This window comes from Symphodus melops (genome assembly GCF_947650265.1).
Source record: "Symphodus melops genome assembly, chromosome: 3".
In the NCBI taxonomy this organism is placed as follows: Eukaryota; Metazoa; Chordata; class Actinopteri; order Labriformes; family Labridae; genus Symphodus; species Symphodus melops.
Genome location: NC_136693.1, coordinates 7,774,287 through 7,790,768, shown reverse-complemented (window position 1 = coordinate 7,790,768; position 16,482 = coordinate 7,774,287). Strand labels below are relative to the sequence as shown.

Below are 16,482 nucleotides of genomic sequence, written 5' to 3'. Positions count from 1 at the left end.
TAACTGACGTCTTCCATGCTGAATGCTATTACAAAGCTGTTCAACTAAGCATCTGGGCGGTATTTTGAGTATGCACAGATCAGTCTCTCCCTCCTCCTCCTCCTCCTCCTCCTCCTCTCTGTGGTGTCACTGGTTTCTCTCCACCTGTTCTATTGGTTCATCCGCCTCTCCACTGCCTCCTCCCGCCGCTTCCTCAGCTGCTTTGGAAACACTGCACTGCTGTGAAGTTTGACCCTCACACCTTTTTTAAACAGCCGTCCTGGAGGATATGCAGTTAAACGCTTTATCTAAAGCCTCAAGTGTGTCTGTGCATCACAGGGATTGTGCTTTCCTTTCATGATTTCCGGATCGCGCGGATACAGGCTGCAGGTAGGGACCATCCAAAACACAAACACACACACACACACACACACACACACACACACACACACACACACACACACACACACACACACACACACACACACACACACACACACACATCGGGATGATTTACTGATAGCCTTCTGTTAATGCACCAGACGATATCAAAGGCAGGGATTTTTATGATGCGGTAAAATAAGGTGTTGCACGACGATCATCATATTCCTATATTAATTTGTTCATTATTCACACCTGTAGTTTTGATAGGTAGGCTACCTGAATGCGTTGGAGTTTCGTTAGCAGCCATTTATGCGCTTAATTTTATTCTTAAAGGGCTTCTTTATGTTGCATTCTTGTGCCCTTCCAACCGTGGCCTATTTCAAGGTTTGGAAAATGTTTGTCTCAATCTCCAATCAGTCTTTTCCAAATTTTGCTAAACTACTAAATTCTGACTTTATGTAGGCTTATGTTTAGATTACATGCATGTTCAGTTTTAAAACAGTTTGACACCTACTTCCAGAAACAGGTTGACCATTAAATGACAGTTCTCTTTCAAGTAAATGCTGCTGCTGTGATGTGAGACTGGATTAAATGTTATCTAGAAGTTTTAACATCTGACAAACCAGACGCAGAAAGCCGATGTCTCATGTGATGCAGTGATGTTTTATTCCTCAGGTCTCATTGGGGCAGTCTCATGCCACTTGCCAGATGTGACCACCTGCTGTATGCTTGGGATCGATTTGATGTGACCCTCAGGCCTCATTACTGTTCATCATGGGATGCGGCACCTCTGTTTCCACAGAAACACAAGACAAAGTAGTGGAAAAAGGTAAAGATGCGTGTGCACTTTCAATGGCAGGTGCTGTTATCTTTGTTCCTTCAGACTGTCCGGGTCTGACACACCTTTTCCTCGTGCTGTCAGCAAGAAAACTTGAATGTGTTGCCCCTGAGGAAAGGTTTGAAAAGCAACTGCTATGGAAAAAAAGAGCTGACAGGTCAAGACAAGATGAACGAAAATAGGCCTTAATTGTTTGATACTAAATGGTACGAAGGATGCTTTTGATGCCTTGTGTGAAGCACTTTGAATTGCTTTGTTGTTGAGCTTTATAAATAAACTTGCCTTGCCTAATTGGAGCAACACATCAATTAATTTAATTGAGGCCTTTGGGATGAAGGACATAATGTAAACTTTCAAAGTTATGTCTTAAAACAGACTTTTAATCACATCGAGAGCTATCTAAACTTTCAAATCAAAGTGTCCAATGTGTGTTTTGCTCTACAGGCCATATAATACAAAGCTGAAAGCTGGTTTAATCAGACATTAACCAAAAACGATTTGCACTTGTTTTTGGTGATACTTGAATTTTAGTCAATTTAACAATAAGCCCAAATACTTCTTTATGCAAAATAGAGGTTTGTACATATGACATGAATGCAAACTACATTTATTTTGATTTGGACAAACTTTTTTTTTTTCAGTCCACCTCTTGTACATGACCTCCCCTGTGTCTTATCATTTCCGTACAGTATGTATGTGTGTGTTTGATTTGAATGAATTACCAGTATCTCACATTCAGATGTAGTTTTCCCTCTTTTTTTCCTCCTCACAGATGATACAGTTAAGGCTCCCAATCCCACTCTGAGTAAGACCCTGCTCATCACTCAACATCAGCCTGTAACATACTGTATGAGATGTGTCTGTGCATTGGTGTGTGTGTGTGTCTTTGCATTTTAAACATGCCCCGTTGATGTTTATTTACAGTGTGCATGTATGAAAGATGCAGCAGTATTAACTAAAATTTCAATCTAATGAAGGTCTGCGTTCCATCCCTTTTTAATCATAATATAATTTCTGCCCTACTGTGCTAGAAATAAAAAAAAGAGTGTATGCACTGCATGTATGTGGTGTCAAGACATGGGACATCTGTCAATGTAATAAAATCTAACAACTGATTATTTTTGTCTCAGCGATGAAGGCTGCTGTTTTGATCCAGCGATGGTACCGACGCTACATGGCCCGCCTGGAGATGAGACGCCGTTACACCTGGAACATTTTTCAATCAATCGAATACGCCGGAGAACAGGACCAGCTTCAGGTGACTCTGCACCAGCATGCCTAAAACGTGCTCATTTTTAGAGGCAACACAGATCTAAATAATGTTTTATAATGTTCTCTTTCTTTAGCTCTCCAGCTTCTTCAGCTTCATGCTTGATAACTTCACTCAGCTGAACGGAAACGGTCCAGGTTATGTGCCAAAAGCCTTCTTTGTCACTGAATATTGTTATCAAATAGTATTTTATATGTTCAAAAACCTGATACTTTGTTATTTGGAATTTTTGGAGGTGAAGTTGGTATATTTGTTTCTGTCTTTACAGGTCATTAAAAGCTGTCTCTGTGTAAAATTTTTATCTGTGAGATTAAAATGATCTTTTCATGTATTTTTACAGCTTCAGAATGCATTTTAAGGCTTATTTGATGCTGGTGTCCCATTAGGTTGAAATGATTAAAATACAGTATATTATGTATTATATATGTATATTTTCACCTCCATCAAATAAACTCTATTGTAGCTGTCTTAACCAGTTAATTTGGTCTATATTTAAAAAAAAGAAAATCATTGCATTTACAATGTTGCTTAGCAACTAGTGTAGATGTGGAGGCTTTTGTGTGCGTGTGCGTGTGTGTGTGTGTGTGTGTGTGAGTGCGTGCGTGCGTGCGTGCGTGCGTGTGTCAGACAGCTTTGGCTTAAGTCTGTATTGACCCACTCATCTATCTAAAAATCCAAATGCTCCACTGACGAGCTGATCCTCAGGTCAGTCCTTAATGAACATCATCTTCATCAGTTTTACAATATGCTGATATAGTAAGTGATACAAACAGGGCACCCTGTTTTCTCTCCTTATCATGTGTGTATTTGTTTAACCAGGAAACACACTAAAAGAGAAATAAGCCTGAAGGTAGATATCTGGTCCTGCCTTGTTTGTTTGCATAAATTAGACAGCATCAGTGTCTCATTAGCATTTTGGAGTGGTCTTTTAATACGACACACACAGAGAGCAGGGGGGAATGGGTTTTTGTGTTCACCTGTTTATGGACAAGGAACCACAAAAAGACGTGCCTTTTAATTTGGTAAACAACAACCCCCCCATATTAAATTTCAGCTCACCTATTGTTCCTTCATGCAATATTCCTGAAATATGCTGGACTACACTGTGATATACCACATCCATAATCAATCCAACACTGAATCCTAGTTTTGCCTTTGTGCAGGCTAAACATGATCTATCAGAAAGAAGACAAACAAGTATTGGTTAATATGAATACCTGAATTTGCAAGATCAGACCAGGGTACTTTTTGACATGAGAAGACAGTGTTATATGTTTTAAGACCTCTACATTTCTTTCAGTCTTCTTCAGAAGGGCAGTTTGTTCACACATCCTCTCACTGTATCCTACAGACTTGATCTCCCAGTTGCTGGACCCGGTGGTCGACCCCTGGTTGGACAAAGAGACCTGCTTCAACATGATCCCTGTTCCTGAGTCATACAATGGGCCCAGGCTGACGTTTCCTCTCTCCGTCTCAGACACAAACGCTCTCCTCAGTGGTTTTAAAGAGCAGCAGGTATGAGTATTTTTATTTTCCTGTATCACGTGAACTGTTAGTTTTAGGGACTCATTTCCATCACTTTCCTTTCACACAGCCTCTTCATGCCAGATATGTTCTGCAGCTGCTGTATGAGACCAAAAAGCTCCTCAAACAAATGCCAAACATCGTCCACCTATCGACATCCTACACCAATGAGATCACTATATGTGGTGAGTGACCTAAGACATAAAGTTTTTTGGGTTTTTTTAAAGCAAAAGTGAGATCAAGATTTCTTGCTTGTTATATACGTACATGCAGCATTTCACAATCAGGACACGGTATAGATTGAACGTCCTCCTAACTGGTTAACTGATTGCTGTTAACTGTATCTTAATGGCAGCTTACCCAAAGGAGGTCATGTTTATTCACAATGATCAGGTACTTGACTCTGGTTTCATGGCTGCCTCCTCCAGTAGATCTGCATCTCGTTAGACGTGACTATACTTGTGCCTTAAACAAAAACACTTTTTTTAAGCTTGAAGTTAAACCCTTTGCTGTCCTGTAAATTTTAAATTTAGAGCTCGTTAAAAAGAGAGGGAATTTAGCCAGTAAACTTCCTCTGTGCTTTCTGTGTTGGTTCAGGAGATCTGCATGGGCGGCTTGATGACTTACTCCTCATATTTTATAAGGTAATTTCTTTTACACTAGTAATTTTCCTCAGCATTCACACATGCCCAAACAGTCAGTCACTGCTACCTCATTTATGTTTGTGATCATGCTTTGATGTCATGGTATGTTTCAGAATGGCCTTCCCTCTGTGGAGACGCCGTACGTGTTTAATGGGGACTTTGTGGACCGTGGGAAAAAGTCGGTTGAAGTGGTCATGCTTCTCTTTGCTTACCTTCTGCTTTACCCGGATTACATGCACCTGAACAGAGGGAACCATGAAGATCACATCATGAACCTCAGGTGGGGAGGAGGAGGTTTAGAAGTGAAAGGAAACAGTAGTATTTTTAGGTTAACCACACTTATGAGGGTAATGTAAATATATAATTATCTCCATTTGATTATTATTAAACTGTTGTTTCAGATATGGATTCACAAAAGAAGTCATGCAGAAGTATAAGGTAGAGTAAAGTTGAGATAAAAGTCGTGCTGTAGGAGTGTCCTGTAAAGATCAGATTCACGCTCAGGATTATTGGACATATCTTTCTTTTCATTTACAAAAATTGTCTTCTTTTTTTCCAGGCTCATGGTCGTGAAATCCTCCAGCTGTTTCAGGATGTTTTCAGCCTCCTCCCCATCGCGACAGTCATTGATGGAAAGATCCTGATTGTTCATGGAGGGATCTCAGACCACACTGATCTAGACTTCCTCGGCACCATAGAGAGGCACAAGGTCTGTGAAAACATACAGCTAACCAGCGTCCCGAATCTCCTCCAGCCTTGGTTTCTGTGAACTAAAGTGATTGAACTTGGACACTAGGGGTCAGAAATGGCTTTAAAAGAATCTTCAAGTTTAGTTGTCATGGTTAAAAACATAGCAAATAAAAATCTTGATTTTTTGAAAGTCTTGATTTCCATCGAGGCTGAGCAGGTGGAAGATGCTCGACCATTACTCCCCATAGATTTAAAATGTGAACCACAAAAGGACGTTATGATCTTACACAATTGGGTATTTAAGTTAAGTTTTACTTGATGTATAAAAACATTCTAGTGAGCTTTGCTATCAGAGTTTTGTACTCGACTAGAGAAACAGTGCACAGACATCCACAACTATATTTTCTTTCAATGACCTGCCCAAGAAACTGTCAATTTGAGATTTACATTAATGTCTTATGTTTGTTTCCTTATAGGTGAAATCTGCCCTGAGGTTTCCCAGACGCAGTTTGGGACAGCTGGACATCGGTCAGTGCTGCAGACAGACGAAGGGAATAAGACCAACTGACCGGTCTCGTCCCAGCAGCACCTGCAGCCACATCAAGAACCAAAGAACAAGAAATCAGAGGTCTGACATCATTTCACTGCTGCTTACAGACTTGAAAAAAATAAAAAATAAATTAAGGTCAGTGTGAAATTTTCTTTGCTCTGCATTTTCTTAAGGAAGAGGAGATCTGGTCCCAGCCGACAAGACAGCACCACCTCCACTTCTTCTTCCTCCTCTTCATCCTCCTCCTCATCACTGTGCTCTCCTCGGACCCCGTCCTGCCTTACGCCTCGTCAGTGTCCGTCCTCCCCCAGCTCACCTTACACCATCAGTGTCCTCCAGGTGCCTTTCCTGGACTCCCTGTCCTCTGTTGGCCCTCCTTCACCTCCACAGCATGAGCGAGAATGGAAACAGGTCAGAGAAGGGGATTCGGTGGTGAAGAAATTAAATCAGCCACTGTTTTCTGCGTCAAATGGAGCATGTTAATATTATTTCAACTGTCCTGCAGATAGTGGATATATTGTGGAGCGACCCTAAAACACAAGAAGGCTGCAGTCTTAACACATTCAGAGGAGGAGGCTGCTACTTCGGCCCTGACATCACACAGAGATTTCTGCTCCAACACGGACTGCAGCTGCTCATCAGGTCGCACGAGTGCAAACAGGAGGGATACGAGCTCTGTCATGGTGGACAGGTAGTAGAGAGGCAACAGATCAATTACACACTGTCCAAACGAATGGAGATGGGCTGTAATCGTTTATCTATTCTAGGTGATCACAATATTCTCAGCATCAAACTATTATGAGGAGGGAAGTAACCGAGGCGCTTACATCAAAGTGGGTCGAGACCTGGTTCCCCGCTTTTACCAGTATCAAGTCAGCCGCACTACGCGCAAACTCACCCTGACACAGAGGTACGGCATGTCTCTGGAGTGTACATGTGAGTGTGTTTTTGTGTGTGTGTTTGAATGTTTAAGGGTTGGGTTGTCTGACCATATATACTCCTAGAAAACTTGGATTGACCAACAAATATGACTTTTGATCATCAATAGTTTAGATATTTTTTTTTGCTCTCTCAACCCGCCATATAAGGTTTCTGTGCCTCAATTTTAAATGTTATAGAATTCAATATTATGTTAAGTTTTAGGACTGTTAAGTTGTCACAACACTTTGTTTATTCATGATTACATTTCAGTTGAATGAGTCGGAAAGCCCAATCTAATGACCTGTGTTTGTCCAGGGTCCGAGCTGCAGAAGGCTCTGCTCTCAGGGCTCTGAAGGAGAAACTGTTCAGCCATCGCTCTGAGCTCATGTCGGGCTTCCAGCAATATGACCAGAATAACAAAGGTACACTCTTCTCATCACTCCACAAGTCTAGATTTACCCAGTGTGGCATATATGCTGTGCTAAGTTAGCATATCTCTTCTCAGGTTGTGTGTCTATCAGTGAATGGGCACTGGTGTTGGAGGCTGTCCTGAGACTCGACCTGCCCTGGAGGACTCTGCGTCCGCACTTAGCCCGTCTGACACCAGATGGCAGCGTGGAGTACCAGTCCTGCTTTGAGGACATGGGTCCAGGGAATTCTCTGCCACAGGTCAGAGAAAGCAACCTAGTTTTATTAATGACTCAAGTACATCCTCTTTTCTCTTTTTTATTTGTATAGTGTTGAGTGCACACTCAGCTACATCCTGTTTGTTTTCAGCATCAAAATACCACTTTCACTCCAATAAGAGATACTTTAGGGATTAAAGTGCTTCTCACTGTTACACCCAATCGTTCGATGTTTTGAACTTTCTTTTCCCCTTGTCTCCTCTAAGGTCACTCCAAACTTGGCTGAAACTCTCTTCAGATACAGGACAGACATCGAGATAATATTCAACATTATAGACAAAGACCATTCAGGTAAGATTTGACATCAGTATTTTTTGGAGTCAGAAATTTGAAGAGTATTTCTTCAAGTCCAGTGAGTATGTGTTGTCACGTGCAGGTCTAATCTCCATTGAGGAGTTTCGTCACACCTGGCGTCTCTTCACTGCACACCTCGGTGTTGACATCGACGACAGAGCCATCGATGACCTGGCCCGGAGTATTGACTTTAACAAGGACGGCAGTATAGACTTTACTGAGTTCCTGGAGGCCTTCAGGGTGGTTCATAAACTTGACAAGGATCAGCCTGTGAATGGAAGATGAAGAGAGAGAAGTATTTATGAAGGGAAAAGAACATGGTCTGAATCTGCAACAACTGTGTTGGGCTTGGAAAGTGGGATAGAGAAAGATGCAGAAAGAAAGAAAGAGACAAATTATCTATAACAACAGTACAGTAGTATTAACAGTAACAGCTAAGTATGATAATAGACAGATCAGTCTAATATTAACATTAGCAACTATGATGATAATGAAATGGATTGGGCGGATTTTGTTAAATATAGCAGATAAAGTTGAGCAGCTTATAGATTCACATTAATATTACGATGATGAAATAGACATCAGGCTGAGCAGCAAGCCATTGACATCCACGATCCTGAGCAAGCTTCAAGACAAGGGAGCTCAGGAGCTCCCAGGAAGATATATGGTTGGTAACTGAAGATTTACAGATAGTTACAGCAGTAATATGATGTGAATGCATACAATCAGAGAGGGAGAGTAGATGAGTCCAATGACACTGTTTATATCTTGAAATCACTAAGAACAAAACAAAACCCTGAAGTAGGATGTGGGGCTACCTGTTTTAGGTGCAGACGTATATGACAGCAGCTGTTGACTAGTGAGAACCATAGTGCTCAACAAATACAGCAAGAGAACCAATGTGATGCACTTCTATTACCTGTATCTTAAAACTGTAGTTTCACAGTTATGGATGTATAAAAGAACTTCATTTCTTATTGTTGTATTTTGTGTATTTTTCTCTCGTGTTTCACGGTGTGAGCTGATACTACATCATCCTGTCGCATAATTACCAAAGTGTGAGAGCAGTTAAACAGGCCAAGGCATCCTGTCTGCACAAGTAAAGGATGGGTTCAGATTTGGTGTTAATTTGCAGCGCACACACACTCACAAACAAACTTTAAACGTGAATGCACAATACAGCTTCAAAAGGCTGCCAAAGTGGAGCGTTAGAGACAGTAGGAGCGGTGGCGAGAACACTTCTCACTCATTGTTTTAATGCAAAACTCCTTGGATGCTGCTTTCATTTTTATTAAAAGCTTGTTTTAAGCAGGTCAAAACTATTCTCTCCTGACACTGACACATCCATCTGTCAAAGTGTTTTTCATTAACTCCATCTTAGACGCCCTTTCCGTCTTTCCTTCCCCCTTCCTTTCTTTCAGCAGTCTCCCCTACAGAAATCCCAGATGAGGTTTCTCCTCCCCTCAATCCTCAACCTCTTGTATGCTTCCCACTTTCACAAGTACTTCTCTTAAGCCCTCCCATTCCTTCTCTTTAAACCCTTGAAAGGATTTCAACTAGGTAGACCATAGTCTTATTCTGGACACACATTAAGATGGAGGATCAGAAGAGGCTCCTGGTCCCATTGTTGGCTCTTCTCTGTTTCTACACTCCAGGTACTACAATGTGTTTATGTCCCTACCAGTTTCTTATTAAGTGAAGACATTCATTGAGAAACTTCCTGCAGTGTGTGGAGGTGAAGGATGCAGTGGTTTTAAACACCTGGAGAACGGACAGACGTTTTTCCGATACGGGGGACTGTTGGTGATTTTCCGCTGTCGCCCTGGATACAAGCTCCATGGATACAAAACCAACAGCTGTGTGTCTGGGCAATGGTCGAGGGAAACCCCAGTATGTGTTGGTGAGGAGATTCCATACGGAGCATGTTCTGTTAAACGTTTATTAGGATTACTACATTTTGTTCATAGATGCACTAGGAGGATTATATTAATTTTTTTGTGACTGTAAATGTTATTTTTATTTGACTTTTTATGAAAGATTTCATCATAAGAAATTATGATAGAACACAGAAGTCCCTGGTCAAACCTAAACTTGTGCCTTTTTCTTCAGGATCTGGTTGTTCCGACCCGGGGCCATTCAGCCATGGAACAAGCAGCATGAATGAGGACCGCTCATGGGCTGTGTTCATCTGCGATAGAGGCTTTCGACTACATGGGCCTTCAATGTTGTACTGCAAGGGCCACATCTGGAATAGTACAAAGCCTGTCTGCAGAGGTGCAAAAGAAAAAATCTCACCTATTCAAGCATAAGTTTGACATTTAGGAAAATACAGTCATTGTTTTCTTTGCAATACTCTTAAATGTGGAGCTGGCTGCTGCTTACCTTAGCAAAAGAAAAAGAAATTTAAGCATTAATTGTCTTTGTTACAAAAGTCACAGAATACAATTAAAACAACTCAAGTTCAAGGGGAACATGTTTGACTAGTGCTGGCTAGGCTAGTTCTGGATAGGTGGAACAGTGATTTGTCATTTAGCCAAAAAAAAAAAAAAAGAAATATGTGTTGTCGTTTTTGATCTTATTGCTGTTGCTAGCTTTAGAAATAATATTTAAGGCAACCCTAAATTAATATTTAATTTGCAACCCTAAAGCTGCTTTCCTATAGCTTGCCCCTGCTTTCTAGCCCTTTGTGCTGAGCTAAGCTAACTGGCCACTTGTTGCAGCAACATATTTTCTGTACTGATGTGAAAGGCATGGATCTCCTTATTTAACGCTTACAAAGAAAGTGAATGAGAGTAAAATATCAAAGTATTTTTTTTAAATTAGACAATGTTCTCGCCGCCTTATGTCTATGTCTTATTATCAAACAGCAGCAGATGAGCCATTCGAGCATACTCAAATAAGAATTATCTTTTAACATGTTTAAAGGTTTTTTTCAGGTTTCAAAAGACTCGCCTTGCTTTGCCCTAATCTTTTTATTGTTTCTCCTTGTTAGAGTACGACATGATGAGCTCAATTTTAGGTGTCCATGCTCAGAAACCAAACATCCAACACCAGACCCTTCAGGCTGCTATTGTTCTGAAGACGCAGCAACAATCCCAACACAACACAAGAGCTAATACTGCCTCTAAAGAAGCAAAGCTCAAGCTTGGTCCAAGCATGTCCAACAATCAGGGGGTTAAACTAGCTCATTCAGAAGTCCAAGTGCATGAGCAAAATCTGCTTCCGAACTTAAACTTCAAAGATGGATTTCAGACGACTCATCATGAGGTTAAACTTCCCGTGACGAATGAAGTCGAAGGACCAGGAACTGAAGTGAAGTGGGATTTCTCAGAGGAAACAAAAGTCCAGGAAAAAACAGAAAAGTTACACAAAATAACTCAGTTGTTTGCCTCCAAGTCACATCTCTCTACGACTGTCTCATCTGAGCTATCATTAGTAGCCATAACAGAACAGTCAGTATCTACTTTACCATCATTTTCAACAGGTCAGACACCAGCCACAACTGCTTTCAGAAATACTCGTTTAAAAAATATGCTCCCAATTGTAACGTTCTCCCCAACTGCACATCACCACACAAAATCTGCACTTCCTGGGCCTGGCCGAGAAAAACCCCTCACATTTGGTGACCATAGCATCGCCCTGGATGATGTTTCTCCCTTTGAAGTAGTAACAGGAACTTTACAAACCAAAGACCAACAGCCCGAAACCAGCTTTAAGTATCTTCTTTTATCCCATCCTGTATCTTCAGATGACAGAGTGCTCACAGAGACTTCAACTATTTCTACTATTTTAGTTTCCAATAGTTCTGCCTCCATGTTATCCTCTGCTTCCACAGCACTCTCCAATTTTGACACAGTGCCCTCACTTTTTACCCAATCTTCCACAACCCCCAGTTCACCCCAGTCCAGAATAAAGACATTCCCATCAAACACCTCCACAACCACTGAGCAAAGATCTAACTGGACTGAAAACATCAACCGAATGCCGACTACTACTCCCAAACCATTTCTGCTGATACTAAACCAGATCAGACGACCTGTCTGCCCCTACCCACCTGTACCTGCTCATGGCACCTTCTACTTTCGTAATGTGGAGAATCCAGGTCCCAGAGAGTACAGACACTACATCCAGTATGCCTGCTATCCTGGTTTTACCCTCGCTCATGGAGGCGTACACAGCTACTGTCATCAGGGCAGGTGGAGCGGAGTCACACCTGTTTGTCTTGGTTGGTGATGTTACTGCTTCATAAACGTTAATGGGATAATATTTTGATGAATTTTCTTGTGTTATTGGCAGTTAGAGATAACAGCTCACTTACTTGGAGTCTTTTTTTATTGTGCCTTACATTCTTCTTTTACTTCCAGAAGCTTTTTTAGGCTTCTTTGACAATATGCTAGAGGTAAGTTGGTTTTAATCAAGGAGTGTCTTATCAGCTCAGTTGTCTGCAATGCGGATCATCTTAATGTTCAAAACAGAATTTTGTATAGGAAAAAAGATCTCACCTCTCGATGAGATTCTGTACCTGCTGTTGTGCTGACTAATAAAGCAGCATCTGAAATCTCAAACCTCTGTCCAATCAGCTAAAACACCAGGAAAGTTCAAATGTTCAGCTGTATAGTTCTCGAGCAAACTCTCCATACATCTGTGCATGTTCACTGATCCATTGCTGCTGTTTGTCTCCAGAGTTGACACCATGTTCAGTTAATAATGGAGGCTGTTCCCAGTTGTGCTCTCACTCCCAGCTATACAACCAGAGCTCCAAACAGATGCAAACGAGAACTGAGTGTCACTGCAGACCTGGATTCATTCTGCTGGATGACGGGCGAACATGTCGAGGTGAGCACACTGATTTTTTTTTTTCTTTCCCGAGAGACGTGTTACATTCCCCCTGAATCCTCTGTGGACCCCGTGCTTTCTTCCTAATAGCAACACAGCAGCACTGAGGCATGTTACAGCACAACAGGGAATCTGCTTCATGTGTTTGATGTTTCACGACTCACTGACGAGCAGAAGTGAGCTGTGAAATCTATGGCAAGACTTTAGGTATATTTTCACAGGTTACACGTGGCTGCTCACACACAACCTATCATTTTTGAGAGGCAGAGTGTAGACACAAATTATTTTTAACTGTGTTATTATAATCTGTGTACCGTAATGGTTTGACTTATTACAGGTTGTTTATAAAATTACATTGCAATAAAGAAGACTTGAAGGATATGTTGTTGAGACGTTTTGCGTCTATTTTGGTTTATTTAAAACGATGTCATTTTTACTGGACCCAGATTCTGGTTTTCTAAATGTAGAGATGTGTCAGAAAATGTCCATTATATGGAGAAAAGATTAGGTGAATAGTTTGTTTTTTTCTGTTAAAAGAGGGTAAAGCTGATATACAAGCTTGCTGAGTCCTCCCTGCACATCCTTCTTTCCTGTCTCTGAAGGACCGGACGTCAGAAGAGAACCTGTGCTTTCTGGTTTGCTCATTAAAAGGCCCAAACAGAGAGCAAACATAGAGACACATCAATGAGGTTTCAGATTCCTGCTTGATTCAGAGCGACAGGGGAGCCAACCCACCTTTCATCTGCTGCTCTTTTCTTTCATCTCTTTGCAGCATGGATTGAGTGTTTCTGTCAGGTTGATGACATTGTTTTGGTGTGTGTGTGTGTGTGTGTGTGTGTGTGTGTGTGTGTGTGTGTGTGTGTGTGTGTGTGTGTGTGTGTGTGTGTGTTTACATGTGTAGATGTTGATGAGTGCTTGGAGCAGCGACACCAGTGTCAGCAGAGATGCAACAACACATTTTTTTCCTTCAGGTGCAGCTGTGATGACGGTTATGTTGCCTCTCCTGACCAAATCTCCTGCACAGGTGTGTGTTGTGTGTGTTCATACTTTGTCTGTTTATGTCATTAACATCAATCAACAAAGTATTTTACTACCTCACTCTCTGTCTTTCCAGATGTGGATGAGTGCCTGCTTCCTGCAGCTGTCACTGGCTGTGTGTTCGGCTGTGTAAACACTCCCGGGAGTTTCTACTGTCAGTGTCCTGTAGGATACATCCTCCAGGCTGCAGACAGACTCTGCCAAGGTACGAGAATACTCACTTAACAACACTGTGAGCCATGTGATGCTCCTTTTGCTAGAAGCAAGGATGGTAATATCATTCTACATTTTTATCTGACTAAAATATCTTAACATCTGCTTGATGGACTGATGTTTTAAAGTTAGTAAACACGTCCTTCATGGTTCCAAGCCAATAAAACATCATAAGATTGCTGATCCTCTGTCTTTTCATGAAATGCCACCATGAGGTCTCCATTAGGGTTGGGATGAAAAGTCTTTCAATGGCAATTTTATTTTATTTTTGTGATGTTCTAGTTAAACAAATATGATTGTATTTCACTTCTGTAACTTAATACACAGGGTCTAGTATTTCTAACACTTGAGAAACATTACACTTTTTATGTGATAATACAACACTTGAATTTCCCTCGGGATCAATAAAGTATCTATCTGTCTATCTATCTATCTATCTATCTATCTATCTATCTATCTATCTATCTATCTATCTATCTATCTACAATAAAACACACAATGGGTGAATAAAACACAAAAGCTGAAAACTCTGAAACTCAAGCCTGTTATCATTTTCTTTCCTCATTGCTTGATTTTATACAGATGTAGATGAGTGTGCTGTTAACCAGGGGCTGGGGCCATGTATGGAGCAGTGCCACAACACACCTGGATCATACCAATGCTCCTGTGCATATGGACACATCTTAGCCAGAAACGGACACAGTTGCATCCCAGATTGTCCACCGGGCTACAAGAGTCAACCAACTGCAACACCTGACAATACAACAACAACAAAACTGGTTCTTAGGGAGGAGTGTGAAGGTAAGAGTGATAATAAAGAAAAATCCTTCAGTTCTGTCAAAAGTCTTAGCTTCCTTGTTGTGTCCACACACATATCAATGAGTGCCAGGAGGAGGACAGGTGTGGCTGGCAGTGTGTCAACATGCCAGGCTCGTACAAATGCATCTGCCCCAGAGGATATTTACTGCAGGGAGATGGGCGACACTGTAAGGGTCAGTGGGGTTATAAACACACAGATACACACATGTACATACATAAACAATCCATGTTTATACATGCATGGTGTACACTATGCAGTATTTTAGTAAATAAACAATGGCAGTAACTTTTACTTGAAACTAACTGTATTTTTACATGTCATTAATTTGAATTGCTTCAAGCCATAAACGTTGCAGCTCTAAGAAGCATTTAACTTGTCCATTGTAGAAGTTAACTATTAAACTCAGTGGATTCTGGGGATGGAGGCGTTAATTTAATGTAGGCTTTGCATTCTGTTGCTGAGGTCTTTAGCCCTTACATATTAGTGGTGATAATTTTCAAACTGAAATTTAGTAAAGGTTCGTCTTTTACACATCCTTTTTCCTAAGTAAAATGGTTTATGTAATGTTGTATTGTAGGCCACTATTTTAAAACCTGCCTTTTCATTTCTCTCATTTAGACATTAATGAGTGCAATCGGAAGAACGGAGGGTGTTCCCACCTGTGTGTGAACCAAAAAGGTGGATATAAATGTGCCTGTCCAGACTCCCATCGCCTCTCCCCCTACAGCTGGAAGAAATGTCTGCTCAGGACAACAGCGAACACTGCTGGCTGAGCTGGAAACCACCTCAAATTACCAACAATATTTAATCCCACCTATAGAGGAACAAGTGGATCTTGTTGGTAAGGATCTGGCCAATCAGAGCAGGAGCCTAAATTAGTAATCAAAGAGATAACAGATCATCATCCAAACATTTTATTGTATGAGAAAAATGTATTAAAATCATATTTTCTATAACGAATATGACTGTCAAACATGTCAAAATATAACAGGTTTTAGAAAATAGAACATGGACCAGCATGATTTACTGTTAAAATAGATATTATTTGTTTTCTATTATTTTGTTAGTTCAATGAAACAGACATTGAGGATTGAATTCACATATATTAACATTACACGCTGTCTTGCTTTCAAAACAAAAGCACAAAGATACAATTGGTTTAAACTTCCTTTTCTTTCTTATAAACACGTACATTCAAGTTAACCATATGACACACTCGCAAAGACCCTCTGCAACATACTGCAACCCTCTGTGGTACTTTACTAACGTCTGGTTATACCATCACTTCATTCTGAACACATACATTATGCAAACACTGCCCATATAATCACTGCATTTACCGGTATATGTTTATATAATCACTGCATTTATGTTTACCACCAATGTCACAGTATTGATGCTGAATTCAATCTCAAGGGAAAGAAAACATAAATAAGTTATCTTCGTTTGACATTAATAATATAACCTTCAATATATTGAGGGGCATGCTTATCAGTAGGAAACCCTTGGGATAGCATTCAAGCACAGACAGATGGATTCATTTGCATTCATTTTTTAAATACATAAAAAATATACACCAAAAAAGCTGTTAGCATTAAAAGGAAAACCAGGATCATGTTAATACAAGGCAACAAGTATGTGTTCTGAATGACAAACAACCTGGGAGCTATAAGATGAAACAGTTTGTTAATTCATATGTACAAATTAAACATTTGTAGATAAATATTTATGTGTATAAATAAAAGTTAATTAAGATCACAAATTGATTTTAAAATGTATTATTTTCCCCACATAT

The 16,482-nt window shown here is 40.6% G+C and overlaps 2 protein-coding genes across 3 annotated transcripts; both read left to right on the top strand.

Annotated features, from left to right (window-relative positions):
• Window positions 1–3: 3 nt before the first annotated feature.
• ppef1 (protein phosphatase, EF-hand calcium binding domain 1) lies at window positions 4–8,787 on the top strand. 2 transcript variants are annotated; one of them, XM_079339433.1, is made up of 19 exons: window positions 4–369; window positions 1,039–1,192; window positions 1,974–2,006; window positions 2,332–2,459; window positions 2,548–2,608; window positions 3,823–3,986; window positions 4,066–4,180; window positions 4,593–4,639; window positions 4,753–4,919; window positions 5,041–5,077; window positions 5,199–5,348; window positions 5,806–5,957; window positions 6,053–6,290; window positions 6,385–6,570; window positions 6,647–6,789; window positions 7,116–7,222; window positions 7,306–7,469; window positions 7,693–7,777; window positions 7,863–8,787. In XM_079339433.1, exons 2-19 carry the CDS (start codon window positions 1,138–1,140, stop codon window positions 8,063–8,065), a joined length of 2,235 nt encoding a protein of 744 aa, XP_079195559.1. In that variant the 5' UTR covers window positions 4–369; window positions 1,039–1,137; the 3' UTR covers window positions 8,066–8,787. The 2 variants fall into 2 exon arrangements, with proteins under 2 accessions (XP_079195559.1, XP_079195560.1); XM_079339434.1 differs by lacking the exons at window positions 4–369; window positions 2,548–2,608 and having other exon boundaries at window positions 1,136–1,192.
• A 433-nt stretch (window positions 8,788–9,220) lies between these two features.
• On the top strand, window positions 9,221–16,366 carry LOC306821455 (uncharacterized protein). Its single transcript, XM_079339890.1, has 9 exons — window positions 9,221–9,435; window positions 9,507–9,680; window positions 9,890–10,054; window positions 10,773–12,005; window positions 12,464–12,616; window positions 13,518–13,640; window positions 13,731–13,859; window positions 14,450–14,668; window positions 15,306–16,366. Exons 1-9 carry the CDS (start codon window positions 9,375–9,377, stop codon window positions 15,458–15,460), a joined length of 2,412 nt encoding a protein of 803 aa, XP_079196016.1. The 5' UTR covers window positions 9,221–9,374; the 3' UTR covers window positions 15,461–16,366.
• Window positions 16,367–16,482: the final 116 nt, after the last annotated feature.